Raw genomic sequence first — 20,174 nt, 5'->3', positions numbered from 1 at the left:
CATAAGGAACAAAATAAGAGTATTGATTTTTCTTGCAGAATGTAGGAAGTTTGGGAAGGAGGGAATATTCCTGGTTTTAAAATTACGTCTTTCATTTGTAGTGTGTCAACTTCAGTTTGTTCCATGAGTAATGTAATCCACTAGTAAACCCTCAGCATAATGATAAAAATTACCTGATTACAAATACATTTGCTAAAATGCAATATTTTGTAAATTAAATATCTTTTTTAATGCTTTAAGATCTAGATCTACTTTGTGAAAAAAAGTAAATTTTGTGTTTCTGTGTTTTTTCGTAATAACATTGTGCAATTTGCAGCTGGTCTGAGGATTTATTGGTGTTTGCACTGAAACTTAAACAAGTTTTCTTCAGAGTGCTACACCAAGTACTTTAATAGTGGGATTTATTTCTTGTTGCTGAGAAACAACACTTACTGCTGATCTTCTGTGAGTAGTTTTTGCTACCAGCTGTCTTGGTGATACCCACCTATCACCTGTTAGTCATCTGTATTTTCTTTTTGAGAAGCCTTTCCTATTGAAAAGAGGAGGTTATTTTTAGGAAATGGGGGTGGGAGGGTGGGGGTGGCAAAAAGCTTGAACTTTTTGGAAACTGATGTGAAATGCATGGGTTCCACGTATGTTTTCTGGTTCCTAGCCTCTCGGTGTTGATATTCATAGCAAAACACTGTCCTCAGACTTTCTGTGAACACTCCTGTAGCCCTGGCAGACATGCTGTATGTGCAATGCTTTACTTGTGCTCTGAAAGACTTCTTGCTGCGCAGGAAAAAAGGATCGTCACAATGGTGCCAGGCCTATATTGGTTGAGAGATGAAAAAGTGGTGCACGCGTGGTTCTTGCACTGTCCTGCTGGTTTCAGGAGCTCAGAGTGAACAAGAGGCTGGAGAAGCATTTTTAGCCTTGAGGTTTGGGTGTTCCTGTCCATGCCTGTCACACAAGAAGGGTGAGCCCCTAAAAGAGGGCTGTTGTTCCCCACTGTTTTGCTACTTGCCACACCATGTCTGCCTATTTTCCATCATTATGTCACGTCATATTGGGATATTTGAGCAGTGTTGTGTTCTAACTGAGCACAAGAATTTTCTGTCTGTTACGTTCCAAACTTTCTCATCTTACCTTCAGAAATAACTTCATAAGCCTATGGTTCACTGGAAGTCAATGAATCACACATTCCTGTGCGGTTTTAAAGCTTTTTGTGCTTGATTCTTTAAGAAATATTATCCAATATGTTTGAAAAGGCTGGGGTCTGAGAAAAGAATCCAAATCTTCAGTTTTTCCTAAGCTAGATTTGGCTTAGTGTGCAATCTGTGTGTGTTTGAGAGGGAAGGGGCAGGTTTGACTTATTTTTATTTTTAAAGCGGGCAGGTGGGTGCAAACTGGGGGTTTTCAGGGAGGTTTTCTTGAAAAAAATGATTTGTGTTATGAAAAAGAGTTATACAATAAACTGGTTCCGCCCAGATAATCGTTATAGCCTATACCATTTGAGTGCCATTTGGGGGGAACCCAAATAAATCCTGAGGAATGCCCAATTACTGTGTGGGAATGAGACAAATTACATGTGTAGTTTTTTCAGCCCTTTCCTAAGTAACCTCTCTCTTGGCTTGTCTGAGACAGATCTAAGTTTAGAAAACATAGCAAAGCACACAACATTTCAGAAGGAGCCCACAGGCATGTGCTGATGTCTGCGTGGAAGCCTCGGTGTGGTTGCAGCAGCCAGGGCAGATCAGTTTTCTGTTCAGTGCTGGAAGTCTGCCACTGCCTCCCTTTGTTCTGCTTCCTTTGCTGCGCAAAGCTTAGAAGACAGCAGCCGCCATTATCATTAGTGATAAAAACTAATTACGGAGGTGATGATTTCAGCTTCAAGCCTCACCACCCTTGCACCCACCAGACTGCAAACCTACAAACACCTCAGTCACCAAATCCACTTCCTTGCAACCCTTGCCATTTTGCAGTTTCTTCCTCCCTGTGAGAAGCTCCTCACCATGAAAAGTAAGGGGTTAATGCCAGCAAAGACAAAGGGAAAAGGAGATGAAGGCATTTGTTTTCCCCTGTTACTGTTTTGGTTTGCTATGGCAGCTTTAGTAATCAACTTGCCATGCCACATGATTGCTGTTCAGACTGACAACGCATCCATGCTGCCCAGAATGTTTGGCTGTTATTTATATTTTTATTATTGTTAGCTTAATGAAAATATTTGCTAAGCCTTTTCTCTCTCCTTTCTGTCTCTCTTTTGTTTCTTTCTGCCCCCAAATAAATAACCTGAAGTAACCTGAAATTTCCCTAATCTGTAGCTCTTCATATTTTGCTAATTAATCATTTTGCGCAATCACGTGCAAGTTTGTTTTTCCAAGAAGGGTTTGGTTTCTGGACAAAGCTGAAGAAAACTCCTCGTAGTAAGGTAGAGAAACATTCTTTACATGGGTGTGTCTTCCTGTGTGATGAGTAATGAAGTATTTTGGTCCATGTGCCCATTCCCTGGTGCCTCTGATTACTACAGCTGTTTTACCCTTTCTTAAACAAACAGTCTCACAGGAAGGACTCCCCCATCTGCAGAGGGTCCCACTGTCATGGGATTTTCTGACCTATGTTCCTTTTGGCTTCCTTATAAGCTCTTAGCAGAGTGTTTTGCAAATCAGTTTCTTCCAGCAGCTTTGTGCATCGCACATTGTGAGAAGCAAAATGATGCTTTACCAGAAAATCTGTCTAACATTCATGATCAGAACTTACTAGTTTCATTTGTCTGTTGGAATACTGTGAGTAAAGGTGTCACAGATATGTCTAACCATAACTGTTCTCTTCTCCTGACCAAAAACTTGCCAGTGCTGTTTACAACAGTCTGATGTCACCCTCTTGCCTCTTAATAGTGTTCATAGTTACGATTTGTATTAAACAAAGTACTTTAAAGGTGTTCTCTAGAACCATGGGCCAGCCAACAGCCTGTGTGCATGTGTGCATATGTACATGTCTACTCAGATGTGTACATCTACAGCTTGAAAACCAGAAATTTGCATGGTCTTAACTTCATCACTTGTTGCTTCATTTAAAACCAAATCTGTTGTCATTTTCACTTGATCATATTGGATGATGTTGATGGCAGCCCTTGAAGTCCTACTTGGTGGCCTTCCCTGCGAAGAGAACTCGTCGTGCTTGGGAAGCTTCGGGTGAAACTCTCATGGGTTACTGGAGCTGCCAGTTCTGTTCCCCAAGAACAGCAATGTCGATTGACAACTGGATAGCTTCTTGGCATTATTTCCGAATAACTAGATGGGAACTACACTTTCTTATTTAACTCTATTCTCCCTTCTTAAATGCTCAGTAAAATTTGTAAAACAAAAACTAACTGCTAAATGTTCTCCCAAAAGCAAATGTTGCTTTGTTGTAGATTTAGGATAATAGATTGTAGGTTAGGTAAACACTGTTTATTCCTTCATTCTCATAGTATTGCATGGAAAAGAAGTCCTACCAAAACTACAATTATTTGAAAATAAAATGCAGAGTTTTTGTAGCAGTATTTGTCCACATGTCCTAATCTGAAAAATATGAACCATCTATATATTGAGAAATTGGGATAGAATTGCTTTAATTTAGTATTGGATGTAATTATTAAGACAAGGCAAACACCACAAAAAGTGTTTGAGTTGCATCAAGTATATTTAATAATAATAATAAAAAATCTGTCATCATTGTCTTGCTGCTAGTCTTTGAAATGTTGGCATAACTTTGTCTTTATTCAAAGCGGTACTAATGTTCTAGCTTACTTCAGAGAGAATGTGATACCAAGTGTTTTATTTTTTTCTCTTTCTTTGACCGATTCCTTTATAGCAGGGCAGAGTAAGGGCAGAGGTGCAGCTTTTGACTGGATGATCTGAGCAAAATGGAAAGAAGTGGAGAGAATATCTTTGTAGTTGAAAAAGAAAAATCAATATTATGAAATGGGATGGTTTGGAATATTGATTTTTTTTTTTGGCTGCAAAATATTGGTCAAGAATAAAATTCTACTAACGTGTTATGACTAATCTAAGGGTTTATCAGTGTTTTTCATGTGAAGGAAATATGTAATTTACTGCAAATTCTGTTACGCTCTAAACACATGTGGCTGTATAGCTGATATTTACACTTGACTTTTCCAAATTTGATCCAATCAACATACCTGTAAGGACGCAGCCTGAGGCAATTGGAGCAAGGAGGTAGTTGCACTGATAGAAAGCAGCTTTTTGGTATTGAATCCCTGGGTGAAGAGGAGACTTTATGTTGTGATTTTTTTGAACGTCAAACCCACATGAAGATGAAAGCATAGCTTGAAATAATCTGTCAGCTGAAATGACACACAATGGGGCAGTGCAAATGTGGACCGAATGATTTAGGGAGTTCTGGACTCAACAGTTATTTTAATGCTTTTTTTCCAACCTATTTGTGTGTAGTATTTGTCTTTGGGCATACGTATACGACCACCTGCTTCATGTCTGAAATGTCAGTGAGAACTTCACAGAAAGCTTTGAAATGTCTTCCTGTATTAAGTACCACACGGCATTAAAACATAAATCTTCTCAATTCTGTAGTTTATTCCTCAGCAAAGCATGCCTCTTTTTTTTATTTCTCTGCATTATTTCAGAATCTTTAAAATCATTTGTATTGTCTTTAATATGAAGATAACTTTCTAACTTCAAATATAATAATGGTCATTTCTGTTTTCTTGTGTGCATTGTTCTGCAGGTTAAAGTGGGGGTGAAAACACCACCAAACCCAGAAGCATAGTTGACTGGACATATTTTCAACATGAATCGTGCTTTTAGCAGGAAGAAAGGTAAGTAATTTTGTTAATGTTCCATGGAAGGCATAAATATCCTGTATAAATTCTCTAGAATAAGAATTTTACAACAACATACTTAAGAATCATTACGTCTAATAAATTAAGTAGAAAGGAGCAACCTTCTATGACGTACAGAGTAAATTGTTCTTGACTGATAAAGTACTTTCTAGATTGTAAGGCTTATATTGAATTGCATACTATTTTCTTCACTGAGATGTGTGCACATACATTTGTATATATGTTTGTATGTTTGTGGCTTTTTAACCTGCATGCACCAAGGGATGTGCTAGAGGGCTTTAGAACTTCTGAAGAGTTAGTAACTTCTGCATTTAATTTATATGTTCCATAGGTTCTTGGAGAAGCTGTTTCAGAAAAAAAAATATATATATATATATGCTTGAAATATCTCATGCTGCAGGATGTCGCTTAGCTTTAAGCAGCTATTCTGAACTTGTAGCATTCTGAAATGTACCCTTTCCAAAAGTATATCAAACCACTAAATATTCAGGTTGCTCTTATGGCTTCCTTATTTCGTGGTCTGCTTATGATTAAGCATCATTTTTAGACGAAGCACAGGAGGTGCAGCTTTTTTTTTGGTTTTCTTTCTTTGTTTTAATGACAGGTTTGTTGCCATTTTTCCTATTTGTTTATAAAGTAGGAAATATCATCTATTAGGGCTGATTTGTTTTTCATGTTTTCTTCTAAAGATCCTTAGGTATGACACACTGAGCCAGAGCCAGAGCCAGAGTAAACTCCACTGGAGCGAGTGTAAATGTTATGTTTATATAACAAGAATTCCTGCTTTGGTATCAATATCAAAGCTTGAAAGAAAAGGAATCTGTCATGCATTATACCAGCATGAAGTGATAGCATCACTGCATCCTTCCATGTCTAGTACGTTTATTTGCTACATTGTGATGAACTGAGATAAGTAGTTCAGAATACCAGAAAACGTAGCTCGATCACAGAGAAGATAAACATATTCACAAAGGCTGCAACAAACAATTAAGGATAATCTGATACCCCAGAAGCAAGACAGATGCACAGGAAATAAACTAAAATCCATAAACCATGTTCTTAAGTACTTACATGTTTTCTTGTGTAGATATTTGTAACATCCCAATCAAGAATCTGTCTACCAGCTCTCTAATAGTGCTGCCTAGCTTATTCCAAATAATTTGAGAGACTGTTCCAATATCTGCATTCAGTATCAGAAACAGTGTATTACATGGCCATCTTACTGAACAACAGGTTTGTCCTAAATCACAGCAGTCCACTTTAGAGCCCAGACCCCCATTTTCATTATTCCCACTACTTCATTTTGCAACTGAGCAAAATTCTCAGCAGAATTTTATACTGTGTGTATGAAGTCTAGGGCAAGTACTCAGTGTAAATTTATTTTTGAATGCCATGATGAGGGAATGAAACAGCCACTTCCAATGACTACAGGTGTGCTGAAGGCTCTGTCCTTAAAAATGGCCATTACAGTCATTGACCATCTGAATCCCCGAGATTTAGCACAAAAAGGAAATTTTAACCTGAGTATTTTGTTTGTATTTTAGTTGTAGTTATCTCTTATCGGCTGATGGTCATTTTAGTTGAAGGCTTAATTGATGTGACAAAATCTTGAATTGAATATGAATAAAATCAAGCTTTTCATCCGTCACTCTAATAATTATAATGAAAAATATAAGAAAATAGGAAGTTTAAAAAAAAAAAATATTAGCTTGTTTCAGGGAGTACTTACATGAGCAATCAAAAATAAATTGAATCTTTTTTGCAGTCCAAGTTATAATATCTTTTCTAATCAGTTAACCTTAAGCTCATATATAATGGTAACAAACTTTGTGAAATAACATTGACTGAAAAAAAGTTCTTTTCTGTTATAAATAAAACAACAACAACAAAAAACACCTTGGTACCTGTTCAAAGTAAAACAGTTTTTCTGTTGACCTTAGAGTACATTAGTTGGACTACTGACTACATATATTAAGGAGAAAATTCTCTGTTTTAGAAATGTTATCTGACTTAAGAACAGTACAAAAATATATACTCTATTTTCCATTCCTTGATCCAGTGAGTGCAGTATACTCTAAGAAGTGTTTATGGATTATCTTTTTTAAGTATCTTTCTTTTTTCTATTAAAAACAAATAATTAAACAACAATAAACTATTCAAGAGCAATGTTCAGTATGTTCACGTGACTTTGTTAATATGACCAAGCTTGTGAAAATATTTTTGAATCTATCCACAGTATCAGGAGCTTGCTTTTGGATGTGATCCAGTTTTCATTCATTGTTTCTGATGATCTACTAATTTTTTTCTTTAAAATCAGGTGTGGTAGCATGATTGCTTTGAAATGATGTAGCATGGGAAGTGTTAGAACAGAGTCTGTTAAGTCTTTACATATTTTTGTACCTTGATGATTTCAGTGTCTCTTTTAAGTAGTTTAGGGATTTGGATGTAAGTCTTTTGTAAAGGCCTTTGTAAATGCTGTGTTGTCATACTTTTTTCTCATTAGTGTACTGTTATCTAAACTGCATTATCTGTTCTCAATTTATGTGGTAGTGTGTAAGTATAATGTGTATATGCAAAGAGAAAGTATTAGCTGTACTGTTTAGTTGCTGTTGAGGGTTGTGTGTGCTTGATTTTGGTTCTTGGTTGTCTTTCTTTAGTTTGCTTGTTCTGTTCTTGTTCCGTGGTCTTCCATTCAAAGCCATTAGTATAAGACCTGGTGCTTATAAGAAACAAGAATGAGCTAGTCTTTGTTGGCTTTTGTCCCATTAAAAATGAGAAAGGAAACTACTGTTGCTTCTAGATAGAGACCTTTCTAAGTATGAAATAGCTGTAATCCAAACCTTCTGGGAGTAAGAGAGTGAAACTTTGAGTGTCTAAAAATAGTCCTAAAAATGTTGCTAGCTATATCCACTTTGGGCTAAATTTACCCCTGAATTACAATATGTGAAATTCAACGATCTTTACTGAGGTTGTGGAGGGCGTAAATCACAGCTGAATTTAGTTCACTCTTTATTATACCCCAGTGGTCTTGCTTCATCCTAGAGTAAATGTCAGCCTTAGTTTACATATGGCACAAAGTTCAGTGCCAAAGCTGCTGTTAAAACTGCTGTGAATCTGAAATTTCTAATGTGTGTTTTTTTTTCCTTCCATATGATAGCAGTTCATAAGGTTGGTAATTGCTGCTGCATTATCAGCTCGTGAGATGTAGATGGCATTCATAATATTAAATTGAATATATTGAGTTAATAGCCTATCATAAATCATAAGTTTCAGTGATAGCGTTTCAGTGTAATGGCTTTTTATGAGCGTCATCTATGAAAATGTAGACAGATGCATTTAATTGTCAGGGTTCGATATATGAAAAAAATGTGATCTAAGGTTACAGGATGCTCTCTTCCAGGAGTGGACTGGCTATAATGTGATCTTCATTTCTATTGTAGACTTATGCTACGTTCCAGAGATGACAAATGTTTTGCTTTATCTTTATCTTTCTTTTTTGAATATGCAGATAACAGTTCCTTTTTAGCTCATTAACTGCCTGTGGATTTATTTGTGTTTTAAGTATTTTTGTATTATGATACTCTTCTCATTAGGCTACTAAGGTTCCCTTTTAAGTGTGTCAACAAGGAGAGCTGCAGGTTTACTGCCTCAATTTGGAAAGGACCAAATCCTTATCCATTGGTGGGAGAAGGAAGTGTCTTTTCCTGCAGCCTGTGTGTATGCATGCACTTGTATGCAAGCATATATTTATTTATTTATGCACTTTCCCTAGGGATCTAAAAAAAATGTTCCTCACCGTGAAAATAAAGCAAATAATAGCATCTCTGGGTTGTGAAAGCAGAGGGAACAGGTCTAGCTGGCATGAATTATTTAGGAAAGAAATGGTTATAATATGTGTTTAGGGGATGCACAGCTGCAAATGAGGAATACTCACTGGGAACTCTCTGTAGAATTCATGTTGTGTCTGCACAGATAAACCTAATTTTTCTTCTGAAACTTCATGCAGTTATTCTGTCCCTCTTTGGCCCTGTATAATGTCTTGTTCCTTTTGGTGATAAGTGTTTGGCAGCACCTCCATAAGGCCTAAATCTTAGGATATTCTTAGGTATGAGTGAATTTCTTTTCCCCAGCTGTTAACATGAGAATAGGAGGACAGGATTGTAATTTCTTGTTGCCTATTTTGCCTGCATTATCTTCAGAAGAGTATTGCAGAAATAATAAGTATTGTACCTGCTTAAAGAATATCTAGGCAGCTCACAGGATAGATCTATGAATGTTTACAATTATATTTACCGTAATAACTATTTTCTTTTTCCTCTTGTAAAACCGAAGGGGCTCCTTTCAGAACATACACGCTCCTTACCCATAAAGCACTAACTACTGACTCTAAAACAGGAACAGCACTGGGAGGAGTCTTAAGCTTTTTGGTTTCCATCCTATTAAAATGTATGCAGCCTCATTTACAGAATATTATTTGTTTTGTACAGCAGTTAGACAAGAGTACCTTTCAAGATCTACAAGCTAATAAATTCTTGGTGTAGAGTTATTAGTGTATCATGTAGAGTTGTTGCTCAAGGTACTATTTAGGTTGCTACCTTGGGGAAGTTACTCTGAATGTGCTTCATGAGTTGCACAGGTACCCTGCTATTTAACTGGATGAATATCTAATTAAAGACAAGATGCATTATTCTGTGTGAGCATATAAAGTTCAAGACATAAGTTTTACAGCTCCAGTGTGACAGCTTTGAAAATCTGTCAGTGAAAGGTCAGCCAATGCTTTTCTCAGAGACCAACCATTTTATAACTCAAACTTCTCGGCTTAGTGCATTTAATCTTCTGCTTTTTTTTTTTTGTTTAATTAAAATGGAATGTCACTCTTCCAGTGAAATAAATTTGGAGTCATGATGACTACTACCATTTGTAGGACTTCATCTTATAAAACTGTTGAAAAATTAAAAACGATGTCCAAGGTATGCCATTCAGGATAATTTTATTTTGTGAAATAACGTCCTTTAGATGCATAAAACCACGGGGCTTGTATAGATAAATGAGAGGAAGCTACAGATTTACATGTTGTAGTTGTTTTGAATGTTTATTGTCACTTTCCTTTCTTCTCTTTCCAGTTTACTGGCATTTAAAAAAATATATAATTTCAAATGAAAACAAATTATTACAGTATTTTAATCTTTCTGAATAAAAAAATATAGTAACTCTAAGTTTAAAATTTCCCAATTGTGTTCCTTTTCCTTCCAAACTGACACAAGTAAAGTTCTTGAAGTTAGAAATGGTTTATAAAATTGCCTTTTAATTTTTATCAAGCTTAATTGATACTTTTCCACATTTGTTTAGTGTTATAATGAAAGGTTTAACTGAACTCTGACTCCAAAAGCAAAAGTTGGAGATCTAGTATTGATCTGTGTGTACTCCTTAGTGAAAACGTATGAAAACTGTTGTCACTTAAAATAGGTTATACTAGCCCAGTAATCTCTCTTTGAACTCCAATTCAAAGCTTGTACCAAAGACTAAAGTATTTTAGTGTAGCTCATTTGGTGGCAAGAAGACAGAAGAAGGCTAAAGAGCTCTCTTTTTCCTTTTTTTCTAGTAATTTAGGAAACTGAACTTGCTAAAAGTTCATAACATCAGCAAACAAGAAGTGCAAAGGCAAGGATTTGCTAATTACTGAGTAGTTGCACTAGTATATTGATTTGTCTTTTCTCTCTTGTCAAAAGTGTCCTAGCTACTAGTATCCGTGTCTTAAAATATATAGTATAAAGTGCATAGGTTGGGAAGTGAATGTTACTGTTTGAGGAAATGCAAATCCTAGATATTTTCTTTGGAGGGGTATTCTGTAACTGTGCCAACTCAGCCTTGCTATGATATCATTTTGCTATTTTAGTAATCAGCTATTTAAAACCATTCTAAAGGTCCTGAATATTACAGTAGAAGGACATAGAAAGGCTAAACATTCTGCAAAACTCATTCTGTTCTAGGAAGATAGGCTTTGATGTCTTGGCAAAGAATAAATGTCTCCAAAGAAAGCTTTGTTTGCCAAAAATAAAAAGATACAACAAAAGTAATTATTTTAGCATTATGTATGTTGACTGGCATTTGCTTATACATATTTCGGGGAGAATTTGGCTATGATTAAGCAATTGGAATAACTTTAATAAGTTACTGTCATTGAATATACAGATGGTACCCAGTCATTCCTCTACAAGGTGGCTGAGGTGAATACTCTAGCCAAATTACAGGCTAGGGTTAGGTTTCTGTTAATAATGTTTAAACACTGTGTTTAGGTCAAAACTCTGGTAACAACCGTCAAGTCTCATGGCTCAGTGTATCAGTTGGTTGTCTGTAGTAGTTGAGAAGAGTGATTTTACCTTACGTGTTGATGGATTAGCAAAAGTGCAACTTGGGAAAACTTGGCTGTCTGTTGCACTGCAGGATAAAGGAAATGGCTCATCAGGGTGACAATTCTTGTATATCCCATTGTGAAGGTTTTCTTTATTGATATAAACGTAGATAACCTAGGAAAAATGAAAGATACAGATATATATATATATATATATATATATATATATACACACACACAAGTAAGCTCCTTCTTCCTTGAATTAGTAATGCATAGATGTAACACTAATCTTGTAGGATTGTCTCTTCTTCAGCAGACTGCTGGTAGACTGATTCTCCTATGAGATCTTTCTTTTCATAGCAAATTTTATAAAGCAGGAAGACAGTTCCAAGATCTCTTCTGTTGGTCAGGAAAGCATCCACTGATGTCAAAAAGTCAGTAAAGAAGATAAGCTTTAATTTTTACCTTCTAGATACGACTGTATTGTCACTGGAGCATTAAAAAAAAAAAGTTCAAATCAGACTCTCTCTGTTCATTGCATTAAATGGAATGGCCACTCGGTCTCATGCTTTGATAAATGCTTTGGAAGCAAAGTTAGGCAGAGCCACATGTAGAATCCATGAAGTGTGGGCTTTTTGGAGGCTTAACTAAACTTGCGCTACTAAGCATTGTTTTGCCATTTAGAAAAGCTAGTTCAAAGTTCAACTATGCCTCTCTACACAATTGATTCTGTACTATCTGGGCACTAAGTAACACAAGAAGGAATTTATCTCAAAGGGAGAACAATTTCTTGGCACTGTTACTGCTTTCCTTTTTGTTAGATAAATGGTCAGCTGTGCTGTTATCTAACCTAATGTCATCCTCCACTAAGTGCAGCACAGTTGATCTTGGTACTTTATGAAGTTCCTGAGTCTATTGACTTCAGTGTGTGATTTGTCTGCATGTTTCTCTTCTGCTCTCTAATGTCAGCGAGGCCTCTGAAGTGACTCACACTGGTGCATCCTTGTTCCAGATGGTGTGATGAGCAAGTACTTGACATAAAATGCAGATTGTGGAGGAATCTCTCCTTTATAGAAAGAGGCTGGTATGAGTTAGGGGGGACTAGAAAAGAGTGAATTGCTGTTGCAGTTCTGTCCGTCAAACCACTTGCAAATATTAGTTTTATGTGGTTTTCCCAGTGGTCTTAGCTGGCTAGTGTACGCTGGTAGAGAGGAAAATCTGAGAGGCTCTCACCGTATTCAGATCCTCTTCAAAACATGATTGGATGCTGTCCTACTGCTACAGGGCATCTCTAAACGTCTGCGCTGCACAGCAAGCATGCAGAGCGTGAGGAGGGCTTGCATATAGGTTACAGGATCACTGGCTTTCTTTAAGCAAGACTGTGGCTTACTCTGTGCACTTGAATTGTGAACAGTCAACCTTCTTCCCTTCTTTATGCCAACATAGTGGTACTGTGTTTGTCAAAACCACCACAAACTCAGGGTTTTGCCTCCTAGCATCTCTCATGCTTCATTCCTGTTAAATTCTGTTTATGCTTTCATGGACTGCAGGTGTCTGAAAGTCATAACTCTCAAAAGAAAAAAAAAAAAAAACACAAAACAAAACTGGGCACTTATGTCAACTTCAATGTAAATGTTAAGGCAGCCTAGATTAATAGCTTCAGACACATTCTGGAATAGTTGTAGTTTTCACCAGGTGAAATAATAGTAGTTTTCACTTTCTGTGTTATGTTAGATGCATACCTGTGTCAGTTTTTGTTTTATCTAGGCCTTTGGTCCTTTCTTTAGGACTTTGTTTTTTTATCTATTAAATGTCTAGAACTATTGCTTCTATATAAATAATAAAGTAATAATATGAGCTATGTTTTTCATTGCATTTCATTGTAGGGTTTCATATTGTTTGTTGCTTCACAATGAATACATACTAAACCACGACAACCTATTTTAAAATAATTGTAGAAGTGAAGGATCATGCTAATAGCAAGCTACACTTATGTCAAATGTTTAAAGGAATACCTTTTTTTATAGGTTTTCTTTTTTCCTAATATTCTGGTTGATTGAATACAGTTTCTGAAATTTGATATTTCTCATCTGCTATGAAATCAAATTAAGGATAAGCAGTATTTCAAAGAGCTGCTGAAAGATAGAGGCATAAGCCCGAAATAGGGGCCAGTTGAACTAGATGATCCTGGAGGTCTTTTCCAACCTTAATGATTCTATGAGTCTATGGAAATCAGAGCTTACAATTCAGAGGGAAATGCTGGTAACAAACATTTCTGTAACATCCGCATGACTTTTTCTATATCTTTGCTATCAATGTGAATTTTGCCTCACATTGACTCTGTTCAGTGAGAAGAGTTCTTTCAAATATGCAAGTAACCCATAACTATTGCGTGCCTCTAGGAAATAGGCTTCCAACATCTGTGGAAAACTTACTGTCTGTGTTACACTGTGCGGATCTGCGTGTGGGTGTTGGAAATGCTGCTTGCCAGCTCGGTGTTCTAATCAATGGCACGAGATTCATAAAATCCAGGCATTTTTTTGGTACATGGCAAAGTTACTGATTTCCTCTTCCTTTTGACCAGAGAAAACCCAGTCGTTTTTCCTTGTCTTCCCATAATTAAGGATGCCAGCAGTAATGGAAACACTTTCCTAGCAGTGTTATTCCTTGCTCCAGTTCCTAGAGCTGTTGTATCATTGCAGTTTGATGTTGATACACATGTGGCTGACTTCACAGAAATATTTCAGGTAAAGCTTTTTGCCCAGTGATAATATTGGAAACATTACCAGCATTTCCAGCTTGGTTCCTGAACTAAATAATGTTATTTTTCAGCTTTGAACTTGTCCTTCATGGGGAAGAAAGTATGTGACATTTTTCAAAGAGTACTTAGTTTTCCTGGTACCCAGGTAGTCAATGTAGGCTTTAGGAACTTCAGCCCTATTGCCTGTTTGTGCTAGTGCTAGGCACTGAAATGAGCGGGGGATTGGTTTTGTTGCTGTTATTTTTAAGAGATTCAATATTTTATTTTGGAGCATTTTTTACAGGGTTTTCCTTTACAAATTTATAAATATGCTAGTATCTTGCTGAAGTGAGTAAAGAGCTGATGTGCAAGAAATGGGTAAATAAAACATTCACATTAGCAGTGTGAATGCATATTTCAGAGCTTAGATTTGCACTGTGCAGGTCTTCACTCTGCTGTGGTGAGTGGTATGGTGTACAGTGTGGTCCCATCTTACATGACAGATTCTCTTTGACCTGGGACTTCCAGTTGAGAGCGGGCGGTAGCCTGCTCGCCAGCCCCTCAGCAGTGCCCTGACTTGAAATGTAATGCTCACAGTTAACTTTTGGGCTGTCAGGATTTATTCTAGTGTTCCTAATTCACACCCATTTTGTTCCTTTTCTACTTGTGGATAGTAGCTGTCGATGCTGTACTCAGAATGGAGATCAGGCTTCAGATCTTAAAATATTCTGGGAAGTCAGTCAGGTTCAGGTTGCTGAATTCCAATCACAAGGCACATGTGAAATGGGGGGAATTGGAATTGCAGCCACTGCAGTGCATAACCGTACTCCTGCCTGCCTCTGAGTGGACAAATCCCGCTTTCTTAATTAAGAAGTGCTAATGTCATTCTTCAGTAATGCAGCTGAACCCATTCTCAGCTAGAAGGAAGTTGCTTTAAAGAAAATAATTTCCTCTGGCTTTGCAGTTTTGATCCTGTTCCTGTGGTGATTATGGTGAATATCTTGCTTAACAGGCTTTTTGCTTCTCTATGTTCACAAATATTTAGTTTGTTTAGTGTCAATAAATGTCACGGCTTTTGCTCTTGAGCAGTTTGAAGTGGGCTGGATTTTATTGTTCTTATGCGTAGCTAATAAAAAAAAGTAATTGCTGTAACTGCAAGTCCCATTAAAGGCAAGGGGAATTGTCTGTGAATATGCAAGGGGAGAGCTTTGCTTTACGCTATTATTCTGTTACTTAATTGAATAAAGTTCCAGATTTGTGACTTTAATTCATGGTAATTAAAAGAGAAGTGGTGTCAAGTTAGAAAATACTACTAAACATTGAATGTGGGGAATATAAATTACTCAATGGCATAGACTCCTGCAGTTGGTAATACAGTTTAGTAGTTTGGAAATTCTTACTTTTTTTCTTAAATGATTTCAAATACAATAATAAAACTTAAATATTTCTAAACTTCGAATAAGAGTAATTTTTTCTAATGTTTATAGTTCCACCCTAAATTGTGTAGAACATTCTAAATGGCTATTAAAAGAGAAGGAAGAAAAATATATTGCACAAGTAATAAACTTGTGATGTAACCATATGAAGTATGCATTGGGAAAAGTAAGACAAAAGTACAGTCTTGTGGTGCAAAAATTGGTAAAAGAAAATAGGCAAATTTGTTTAGAATATGTCATGAAAAATTGAATTACATCTAAACTTCTGAATCACTTACCATGAGCTGACCTGTTTCTGTTTTCCTACAGAGAGATTAGGGCTTTTTTTTTCATATCAGTTATCACTGATACTTTTTCAACAATAATTTCCTTTGTCCCCTTGATAATCTATCAGAAAAAGCCCCGCACAAACATCATTGCAAGTGCAGCATATTGTCAGTGCTTTAAACAGCAATAGGATGCAGAAAATACTGATGTTGAGAGACAGAAGCAGCAAACATCCTTAGAACAATAAACATATTGGAGGGGGAGGAATTGGAGTAGTTGCAGTAAATCAGGTCAGTTGAAACAAGAAATTTAGCAAATGGAAGTAACAAGGTTCTTTCATGTAAATGTTTGTGTAGTTGTGAAATATACTGTGTTTCCATCTAGCCCCAATAACTACTTCAGACAGATAATTATCTGAGGAAAATTAGGATTGTTGATGCTTTCCAGAAAGATGTTATAATAGTTCAACTAACAATTGAATAACCTATTCAGTGCTTCTTTTATTTTGCTTTTCTGTAGACAAAACATGGATGCACACTCCTGAAGCCTTATCAAAGCATTATATTCCCTATAATGCAAAGGTAAGAAAATATGAAGTTATTTTCTCCTCTTACCTTTAGAACGCAGTGCATTCTATCTTGCTTTTCATTTGAAAACTGCAGGGACATGAAGTAGCCAAATGAAATAGCGAGGAAAAACTTAGTAAGTAAATGTCTGTTTTGCAGATGAAAATTTTCTATTTCTTAAATAAGGGCCAGATGATTTTCCTTCTGTCTGAATTACTTGATTTTGTAGAAAGCAAACAGGTGTTTCTCTTCTGCTCGATTTTCTACTTCCTTTTAATAGATGCCAAATGGATGGAAATTTGGACTGCAAAGGAATTTAACATCAGGTTGCATGTGTACAGTGCTATAAAAATTAAAATGAATATCACTCCTTTTGAACAGTAGTAAAGACAAAGAGTAATGATCCTATCTGCTGGATACATTGAAATGTCAAATACTGAGAAAATATGGTAGAATAATAACTGGATTTTTGAATAGTAAAATCAGAAGCCTTACTCCGGTGTTCTCTTATCTCAGTTAGGATGAAGTGTTTTAATTAGCCCAATGACATCTGTTCATAGGAAAAGAATCTTTCCAAAATAACAACTTAGAAAATGGCAACTTATTACTTGCCATTATAGTGGGAGGATATTTCAATGAGATTCCACCATGGGATGTTCTGGATAATGTTCCCTGTGTTTTATCCCATAATTGTTTTGTTTTGTTTTGCTTTTTAAACATAAAATTGAAAATTATTTCACAGACCAAGACTCAGTTTCCTATGCTGGCACTTCCTGCAGTTGGATTTGCAATTTTTTTATTTTTTTTATTTTTTGTTTAATGCTACCATACAGTGAGCAAGTGTTTGTAGTGGAAATTTGAATCATCTTCTGCTAGTTGCCAGCTGAACATGTTTTTATTCTGTGTGCTCTCAAACCGAATTTTCAACCAAAGGATGTATTACCATTTAACTGGATAGCCCTACCAGACACCTTGGCTTTTATATTACAATTTTTGAGAGGGAGGAATACTTGCTGGGGTTATTGTACCATCTGTTTTAAGAGCAAGTTGAAGCTATGAATTCTATTCATGCATTGAACAAGACCTGTTCGTCTGTTATCTTTATTTAAAGAGAAAAAAGAAACCTCCTTAATCTTTCCTGTCTCATTGTCTTTCTTAAAAGCGTATCTCTTAAAAGCGTATCTCATAAATAGGTGTCAGTACAGGTATGCAGAAATATTTCTTAAAATAAAGATGACAGTGATGGGGTGGTGCTAACTGCAGAAGCAACACTGTCAATAACTGCTGGGACAGAAGAGAAGAGGTGGGAAATTCCTGTCCAAAAGAAGTCTACTTTATTTAGGTTAATATATGCTCAAGTTCTTCTGCTCCTGTTCACTGTGAATTCAGGCCTCATAGTGTATGTATGTTTTTTTAAAAAAAAACAGGTCACATTTTATCTGTTAGCTTTAAATGATGTTTTCACTTCAATTCTGAAGTATCATTTTTATCCAGTTATTCAGTATTTTTCTGTTTAAAAGGAGACCTTGTATATATTAGCATATCATTTGAGTTTTGTGACATCTTGATTTTTAACTAATATACCCGGCTGATTTCAAATCTTATAACTGGGTCATGAACTAATGACTAAAAACTCAGGAAGCATCTGTGAAGCAAGTATTGAAGAAGACTCGTGGATTACTTTTTTTTTTTTTTCAAATCTTCATAGCCATCATTTTACTTCTCATTCTATAACATTCTATCCATAAATCTTTTGTATTTGTTGGGAGGAAATGACAACACTTTTCCATTTGATTTCTTTCAGAAGGTAATTATGTGAGTGAAGAATAATAGAGAATAAAAAAGATGACGTTCAGAAAATTAAATCTAGTTGATGGAAAGTGTTCTTTTCAGAGGTGTTCTTTTTCCATGGCAAGTGAGCTTTGTTCTGCTATATAGTTTCTTGAATGTAAATTACTCTGGATGAAAAATCATGTTTTTTGCTGTCTTAGATTAAAAAAAAAAAAAAAAGGCATTTCTATGACACTAATCTTCTGAGATGATCAGAAAAAGAAGAATTTTACAAAAAAAAAAATTTGAAAAGATGGGTTTCTGTTTCTTTACTCTTTTTCCTTACACATCTATTAGGAATTAGCAAAAGCCTGTTGACAAAATGCAGCTTATGAGTTGACTGTTGTCTTATAAAGAACATTCTTACTCAAGGTAATAGGATGTTAAAAGCCACCTACGATATACAGAATTGCCCTCTTTTGCACAAACTGGAGAGAACTCTTTAATATAAATCAGTAACATCTGATATCTCTTAGGGCATGCATCCTCTGGATGATTTATGGCAATAATCCTCTTTGCAACAAAACACAGGCAAGGTTGTTTCTTCTGCAAGTACAATCTAGGAGTCCATGAGAAGTATCCTTAAATAAAAAAGTGAATGTTCTGTTTTTCAGCATGGTTTGTGTATGGCATAAGTTGGGGGAGGGAGTTGGAGTTTACGTTGTGGAGGGTAAAGGGGGGTTTATTTCAGTATGGTCTGGAGGTGAAATCTGGGCCTACTGAGGTGAGAATTTTGCAATCAGTTCCTTTACGAACCCCTGTTTTTCTGGAATATGTAACTCCAGCTGAAAGCATATTAATCACATAACATTCCCCCTCCCCCCCCCCCCCCCCCCAAAAAAAAAAAAATAAATCATTTATAATCTGGGTAGTGATAGTCGCGTTATAATATGATATACAGGGGATGCAAGACTCATTTAGATGTAACAGCATGGAAATTTTCACCTAACAAAAGCTATTTTGTTACCAGGATATAAAATTTGAAGGCAAACTAAAATTTCTCATTTAATTCATCTTTCCTCTGTAATGCTCCATAACTAAGAACAGATGTTTGTATTATTTTCCATACTGTAGGGAAAAAAGGCTCTCTTTTGCCCTCAAGTTAATTTTTTTGATTTTAGGCCAGTGTTTTCTCCGCAACAAAAGTGTGATCAAAGTGTGACTTTATGGAATCTGACTGCAACCTTCAAAATGGACTGACTGTTGTCATCATGTAGTTGATACTGCCCTGAGGGGTGTGTTTCTGTTAAGCTGCTGCCCAAAACAACAACAAGTTTACTATGCCTCTCTGTATTAAATTATATTTATATTCTTCCAATGTTCCCCTTATGGTCACTTGGCTGTTTTTTGGTTTATATCATATTTCTACATGCACATCTTTCCATTTTGCAGATTAGAGGTTCTGCTTTGCAAGTCTGGTGTTTATGTTGGCTACCAGCATCCTATGGAGCCAGTAGCGTCAACCTTGCATGAGGTCTGAAGAGCTGCTATTTTGCATAATACATGGCACATTAAAACCTTTAGAGTTTATTTTACCAAGAGATATGATAGCTTCCTAATTCCTAAACAGCTATTGTCTTACTGCTTGCTTCATGTTTGTTTTGTTTTAAAACTTCATATATTGTTATGGATATACTTATGGTTCTTGATGAAGTTTAGAAGAGATTTTGAAGATAAAAGACCAAAGTTTCTCAAAAAAAAAAAAAAAGGTAACCTCACTTTGTATTGTTGTGGCTTTTTTTATGACAGTTAATTGTGAATTGTTGTGCAGTTTCCTGAATAGTCTTTCAATTATTAAATATGTACCTTGGACTTATATTGCAACTGTAGAAATGAGAGAGTGCATTAATAGTAAATAGTCTGCTTTGCAGTACCTAATACTATTATTCCTTACTGTGGTACAATAAGCAAAATTTAGTACGATTTCCTATTTCTTCAGCTTTCTTATCATTCGGGACTAGCAGATAATGCTCTTCTGGAGCAAGAGTTTTAGGTGACAAGTGTGCTATTTAAGTGGTGCAACTACAGTAGCAAGCCTCGTGGTGCAATTGTATCATTTGAATATCTGTATCATTAGCATGATGTATTATCAAAAGCTGTTTTCATGGTGTAAACTGTGTTCCTACTACAAGGTGATATGGCT

General features: G+C 36.0%; 1 protein-coding gene across 11 annotated transcripts in view; it reads left to right on the top strand.

Annotated features, from left to right (window-relative positions):
* Window positions 1-20,174, top strand: part of GULP1 (GULP PTB domain containing engulfment adaptor 1) — a 150,545-nt gene that overhangs the window by 70,109 nt on the left and 60,262 nt on the right. For 10 of the 11 annotated variants that reach the window (XM_040560871.1, XM_040560877.1, XM_040560878.1 and 7 more), the window contains 2 exons: window positions 4,726-4,816; window positions 16,155-16,216. In XM_040560871.1, coding sequence (XP_040416805.1) covers window positions 4,789-4,816; window positions 16,155-16,216 — 90 coding nt within the window. In that variant the 5' untranslated portion in view covers window positions 4,726-4,788. Of the gene's footprint in view, window positions 1-4,725; window positions 4,817-13,821; window positions 13,940-16,154; window positions 16,217-20,174 lie in introns of those variants that run through there. The other variant, XM_040560876.1, reaches the window with a different exon arrangement.

The sequence above is a fragment of the Cygnus olor genome, chromosome 6 (assembly GCF_009769625.2).
Source record: "Cygnus olor isolate bCygOlo1 chromosome 6, bCygOlo1.pri.v2, whole genome shotgun sequence".
Classification (NCBI taxonomy): domain Eukaryota; kingdom Metazoa; phylum Chordata; class Aves; order Anseriformes; family Anatidae; genus Cygnus; species Cygnus olor.
The sequence above is the reverse complement of the archived record's forward strand: the minus strand, read 5'-3'. Positions and strand labels throughout refer to the sequence as shown.